The sequence below is a fragment of the Berghia stephanieae genome, chromosome 3 (assembly GCF_034508935.2).
Source record: "Berghia stephanieae isolate SIO BIC M18660-M18661 chromosome 3, UCSD_Bste_1.3, whole genome shotgun sequence".
NCBI lineage: Eukaryota > Metazoa > Mollusca > Gastropoda > Nudibranchia > Aeolidiidae > Berghia > Berghia stephanieae.
This window is the reverse complement of record NC_088362.1, coordinates 66,811,193-66,818,321: the sequence shown is the minus strand read 5'-3', so window position 1 is coordinate 66,818,321 and position 7,129 is coordinate 66,811,193. Positions and strand designations below refer to the sequence as shown.

General features: G+C 36.3%; 1 protein-coding gene across 1 annotated transcript in view; it reads left to right on the top strand.

Moving 5' to 3' along the window:
- Window positions 1-6,798, top strand: part of LOC144969324 (lambda-crystallin homolog) — a 10,827-nt gene extending 4,029 nt beyond the window's left edge. Inside the window, exons 2-8 of the mRNA XM_078908434.1 lie at window positions 1,155-1,296; window positions 1,872-2,106; window positions 4,054-4,219; window positions 4,808-5,001; window positions 5,336-5,487; window positions 6,122-6,125; window positions 6,571-6,798. Coding sequence (XP_078764560.1) covers window positions 1,155-1,296; window positions 1,872-2,106; window positions 4,054-4,219; window positions 4,808-5,001; window positions 5,336-5,487; window positions 6,122-6,125; window positions 6,571-6,780 — 1,103 coding nt within the window. The 3' untranslated portion in view covers window positions 6,781-6,798. The remainder of the gene's footprint in view (window positions 1-1,154; window positions 1,297-1,871; window positions 2,107-4,053; window positions 4,220-4,807; window positions 5,002-5,335; window positions 5,488-6,121; window positions 6,126-6,570) is intronic.
- The last annotated feature ends 331 nt before the right edge of the window (window positions 6,799-7,129 follow it).

Sequence of the window (7,129 nt, the reverse complement as noted above, 5' to 3'; positions counted from 1 at the left end):
GCTCACAACATTATTTATTTATCTATCTATTTATTTATTCCTTTTAATTCATATATATATATATATATATATATATATATATATATATATATATATATATATATATATATATATATACAGCTAACCAAATGCACTCTTGTCGGTTCATACCAAACGTTGCCAATAAAGAAACGGAGCTTTTATAAAGTGCTATATCTGGTAGAACTTCTATATTATACAGGCGCCACTCAGGGAAGACCTGTGATTAAATATCACATTAAGTGCATGGATATATTGTGGAAAATTAATATAATTTCTTCCACTGCAAAAACTGAAAGATCATACATATTTCTTATGCTTTTCATTCTAAATTTAATTTTTGGGGTCCCATTCATTCCGACATAAAACCGTTTTGAGACGGTGGGAAACATATTGATTTGTATTCTTCACGAGGAAAATGACTATTTAAAAATAATTATTATTTCATAAACAGCAAACAGCTAGAATTTCACATTTTAAATTTCACTTTCCAGCCTCTGAATCACCTCGACATAATGCCGTATTGACACGACGAGTCACAAATGCATTTAAAATCAATGGCTCCCCGTGTGAAGTCAAACTAAAGATATTTTGAGAACTTCTTATCACTGTAACTGTAAAATACATTCCCGACAAACGTGGGGTGCCGCTTACCTTACCTTATTCTTTTGGTTCTTTGGTGGAACATAAAGTGCCAACAAAGTTCCTCCAGACATCTCTGTCCTGGGCTAGCCCGCTCAGCTCATTCCATGTCTTACCAGTTTCTTTCATCTCCTCTTCGACTGTCCTCCTTCAGGTGCCCAATGGTCTTCCTTTCTTTCTTTTTCCCGGTGGGAACCATCTTTAATGTGTTATTGTAGTCTGGACTTTTTCATTCGGAAGAATAAATCCAGCCATTTCCATCGTCTGTGCTTGAGTTCATCCACAATGTTTTGCAGTATGTCGAACTGATTCAGAAACCTGAAATTTCAAGTGAGAGATCGATATATATATATATATATATATATATATATATATATATATATATATATATATATATATATATATATATATATATATATATAACAACAGAAAAACAAAGCAAAACATTAAAATAAACTTTATCTTATAAAACCCCACCGATCTCTATACTTCAGGAAGCTCCCGTCGCTCTCTAGGGTTCAGGAAACCCCCACCGTTGTCTAGGGTTCAGGAAGCCCCCGCTGCTCTCATATTTCAAACGAAATGCTCGAGGCAATTTGCTCCAGATTGCAGAATTATCACATACTATCATTTGATGTAACTATTGATGTATCAATCCTACAATTAGTATTAGTTTTACAATACGATGTTACATAGACTTCAAACAAGATGCTTGAGGAATATGTTGAATATGGTATGGCAAAACTACATCAGTAATGAAGATGTTTAGAAAAAGATGATATGAACACAATGAGCATACGTTTTGAAAAGGAGACGGATTATAATATGTGACTATAGGACTAGGACACACCTTGAGGACAAACACAAGCAATGCTTCTATTACAGCAATGACATGGGTTAAGAGAAAAGAAAGAAAAAAGGGAGGGAGGGGGGGGGGGGGGGCAAACAAAATAATAGATAAATAGACAAATAAATAAAATAATAAATAAAAAGAGGAGACGGACTGTTATCAAAGAGATGGGAATGGCTTTGGATGGATGACTTGGGGCCAGGCAAGAACAACAGCTGTAAATGGGGAGGGATTGAAAATAGATGCCACAGACGTCACATGGCATGCAATGGATAGCGGAGAAGTAACAGTTCTTTCTGATTTTTAAGTGCCATTCAAATATTAACAGTTTTTTTTTCTTTTTGTATTATTCTCCCGACAGTGGTCTCATTGGTCGAAGCTTTACCATGCTGTTTGTCAGTGCCGGATATGACGTCACAATATATGACCTTGAACCGAAACAGACTTCGGCTGCCAAGGCTGATATCCATACCCAATTGGCAAACCTTGAAAATCAAGGCTTACTAAGGGGGGAATTGTCAAAGGAGCAGCAATTTGATAAAATTTCGACAACAGAGAGTCTGGATGAATGTGTTAATGGAGCATTTTTTATACAAGTATGTGGATAGGTCGAAACGGTCTTAGTCTGAATTCTCACACATGTATAATCAATTATTTAAACTCTAGTTTGTTTGTTTTTATGTTAAGCTTTTATTGGTTTACTTCTATGTAATTGTATTTCCTTTTTATTATATATTTGCCTAATTATGTTTAGAAATGCATTAGTGTATGGCAATACCCACTGTAAATTTCCAAAAGTTCATCTTATCTTATATTATCTTATATATGTGACCTACCATCTAAATTTATTATTATGTCAGTGTCGATAAATATCACAAAGTTTATAAACCCAAGTTACGCGTTTGGTATTTAATAAATGAATGTTTAATTTCCTCTATTTATTTAAAGGGGAATTTCTTCAGGATATACATATATGGAACCCCTGTCCTTCGGGCATAAGTGCAATGCCTTAACCACCCAAAATCTCCTTCTGTCTGAGCACAAATGTGATCAATAGACTGAAATGTATTATGTGAGGATATATCGGATACTCAAATTTAATTTTAAAGTAAAAATGATCGCAACTATAAATTTTTTATTTTGTCTCGTTTAGAAATATAATCATTCTCTTCAATAAAACATGGGAAAAAAACGTAATTATTGTCTCACATTTTGGACTATACATTCAATCAAAATTTTAAAAATTACGCCCTTTCGCCTAGGCATGACATTAAGGAATATAGATAATCCATTAAACAAGGTGTCTGATGTCAACAAGTAACACCCATGTTGTCCAAAGAGAGCAAAAAGGGGGGTTAATAATCTTGCCCAAGGAAAACTACGAAAGTTCCTGAATAGGGGCTCATAGCCGGGACCTTCCGGGTCACAGTGTAATGCCCACTCGGCTACTTCGCCATACAAAAATTCAATTACACTTATAAAAAATCAAAACCACCCAACATAATAATACTGCTTTGGGGTGGTAGGTCACAAATGGAAGAATCTCCTATGGATATTAATCGGCCTATTTATCTTTCGTCACGAGTGATTTCTAAGCACCTTAGCTAAATTGTTTAAATCCAATATAAGATTTGTCATCAGAGTTGGTAATGGCCTTTGCAAATTAGCGTACAGTCAGTTGAAGCCGGTAATTGGAACGCCGCTCTATCGGAACAGCCGCTCAATTGGAACGATTTGTTGGTGACAGAACTATTGCTATATAAATTCTACTCATTAATTGGAACGCATGCCGGTTAATTAGAACAATGTTACGCCTTCAGAATATTGTATGATTTTTTTTCTTTCTTTCTGAAATGAACAAATATAAATATCCCTATTGATATTAACAATAATGATAGCATCCCATGATGTCAGACGAACGGGTGGGTCCATTAATTAAAAAATGGCATCACGCCTATCATCACCCATTCCCTTTTATATTGTAGTATGTTATACTTTGTCCTTTTGACCGCATTGGAGAACAACAAATGAATAAAGAGAGCTCATGTAAAGGTGCAATGATTTATTTGCTTTTAACGCCGCGTTGATGAAAATTGTATATGTTGTAATTTATGATGAAACATGATTTATGTGTATTCAATTAATTAAACCTCTTTTTGGGGGGAAAGGTGTGTTTATATTTCATTATACATGTGTATTCATAGGATATGATCACTCATTCTCATCGCATCATCATGGGCAGACACACCTAAAGCATTAAATGTTATAAAAATTGAAAGATACAATTTTGGACAAAGAACTGAAAGGATGGTCTGTATAGCTATTGTTATAATTCACACAAAAACATGTTTGTAGTCTTGATAGGCTGTCCCAATTATTATGAAAGTCTCTTATGGAATCGGTTAATTGGAACAGAGCTTAAGTGGAACGATTTCTGTGTAACGGTTCTCTTCCAATTGGTTGGCACTGTGTTATGAATTTGATAAATATTTAAACTATTCATAGGTAATATTGTTTTATTTTTCATATCATTGTGATTTCAGGAGTGCATCCCTGAGAGGCTGGAGATCAAGAAGTCACTATGGTCAAAGGTTGACAAGATGGTGGATGGAAAGGTCATAATGTCATCTTCAACAAGTGCTCTCTTGCCGTCTGCCATATCAGAGGGACTAGTCCACAAGAACAGATTTATCGTGTGTCATCCTGTAAGTTACGACATTTCATAGACAGAGGCCACCGCCTAATTTCCCGCCTCTCGAGTGACAAACATTAACAGCCGGTTTTATTATTTGGCGAAGACATTGCTCAGAGGAGAGGAAAGGAGGATGTGATAATGAAAAAAAAAATGAAAGGGAAATTGCTTATTTATTAATCTCCAAATTAGGATAGAACAACTTTTGTTTCGTTTTGCAATTTTTTTTATTTACTGACATGTGGAAACCAGTAGATTGTGCCCTTGGAAGGAAAAAAAAATCTTTACTCACATTTTCTCACTTAATCAGGTATAAATGAGTACCTGGCCTTACCTTAAAGTGTTGTTTTTGGTCTAGAAACCATTTTTAGAGCGGTTTTAGTAGAATTAAGTCGAGATTATGCAAAATCAGCTTATTAAAAACAAAAAAAAATATAGCTAGTATGCACACATTTTATGATACGAAGCTTGGTAATCATAAACGGGAAAACGTGCTTTTCAAGAAGAGGAATCATAGTCTGTTGACGACAATAATGCAATTCAATTAAAATATTATATTCCTATCCATTTTATAAATGTGTGCAACTCACTCCACCCATCCACAGACCAACCCCCATACTATGCCCCAGCTACGGAGGTCGTCCCGGCCGCATGGACTGATAAGGAGGTAATCACTCGGACAATGGAGGTGTTGAGGGAGATCGGGCAGGTACCAATCCTGGTCAAAAAGGAAGTTGCTGGATTTGTCCTCAACCGATTGCAGTACGCCATCTTTGGAGAGGCTTATAAACTTATACAGGTATGGTAAAAAAAAAAAAGTGTCTTAGTCTTTGTAGTACTGTAGCTCACGAAGCCGCATTCTAACCGTAGTCTTCATAAACTCATAGCCTGAGACTGACTAAACAATTACGTCAAAATACAAGATCAGACCACCAAAAGAAAGCAAATTGTGACTTGTAGTTGAATAAAACTATGTACATGCTCATTTTTAATACATTTTTTTCCAATTTTGGAAAGTAGCATAAGTCTCTTGGATTGAGTGAGTTAAAAGTACTCCAGATGCTCTAAATCCACATAAGTAAAATTTTCAAATTAGGCTAAGTTATTTAGGGCGGTATTTGTTTCTTCAACAGGACGGTGTAGTAACTGCGACTGATCTTGACCTCATCATGTCCCAGGGTCTTGGTATGAGATACGCCTTCATGGGACCGTGGGAAACGGCTCATCTTAATGCTGAAGGTTCGCTTCATAAATACTCTGTTATATCAAATGATTACGATATTCCGTGATAAGGCACTCGAAAGTACTGAAAAGGGCTTTTATTTATTTAGTTATTTTTGCTCGTATTGGAACCGATTTGGTGATGTTAATTTCATGAGAAGGAGGAGGAGGAGGAGGAGGAGGAGGAGGAGGAGGAGGAGAAGGAGGAGGAGAATAAAGTGTACATGACATTTTCACACATTCGCGTCCTCTCCTTCGGTCTGAATTAGGAACTACTGGCTCCGGATAGTAGCGAAAAATATTGTAAAAATACCAATATAAACAAGGATGCTTTAAGCCCCGTTTCCACATTTACGTAATACGTGTGTGTAAAGCGCAATGAGTAAAGAACGTTTATATGTAATTCAACTTATTATCCCTGTATCCGTAATGCGTGGATCTATCGTTCGAATACGCATCACGCGGCTATACGGACACCCGAAGCTAGAAATTCATGGGCAAATTCCAAGAACTACACGTGACGTGTGTGCTGTTTTGTTTTTAACACATCATTTACAAAATGCCACGGAATTCAGTATTATATCAATTAATGCCAGGAATTGCATTCATTTGTGACTCTATTAGTTCATACGTTTATATCATAGATTCCTTTTTCAATGAGGAGCTAAAATTGTTGCCATGTCATTTAATCCGTCCAGGAAGGTACCAACCACACACACTCGTTGATGTGATGATTTTCACCTCTAAGTTTGTTACTTTCTCATATAACATGAAATTGTGAAATTGTACTGTGCAATTGCGTATGTCTTCATTCATATTCCTGGTTTAGGACAGTTACAGGAGTCCAGAAACGAAACGATATGTAGAGGGGCAAAAAGAACAAATGCCACAGAAATATTAGACCACAACGTGAGACACCAGAACGAACATGGAACGGCAATACCACTACGCATTACGCATGATAGCAAATGCATTACGAAAAAAACAGTTACAGAAACTGTCTATAATGATTATTTAGTGGCCTACCCCTGAAGAATAATTGAATGAAGCTTTGAACAAAGTGAAACCATGAATGATGTGTAATTAGTGTGTAGCGATTTTTGCTTACGTATTACAATTTGGGTTATTAATCAGTTTATTTCTTTAGGGATTTGGTGGACGTACGGTAAATCTATCGATACAGCAGACTTTCACACCCCCTGTAAGGATGGAGGGCGAGACCCTGGAGTCCATCCACGAAGACATGATTAAGACCACAGGACCGCTGGAGGACATCCAGAAACGAAGACAGTGGAGGGACAAGCGACTAGTGGCACTAGCTCAGCTCAAGGCAAAGATGGATAGAGACTATGCATAGAAAAAAAAACAACCCCCCCAACCCCCCCCCCCCCTCCCCTATAATATGGCTATTTGGCCTTACGCTTTTAAAAATAGTTGGTCAGATAAACTTTAAAACTCCAATTTCCTATATCGATATATTAACTGTACCGATTTATTAAAATAATATTAAAATTAAGACTTAATTAACCCTCAGTTTTATTACTCTTTTAGGGATTGTGGGGCGGTTTAATCTATCGATACAGGAAGTAAAAGTTGCTATAACAAAACACATTAAGCAAACAATTAAAACAAAATGATGCTTTGTTCCTGTACGGCTGTCTGAACACATATTGAAAGGAGCTGAGATCGCCGATGTGATCCATCTT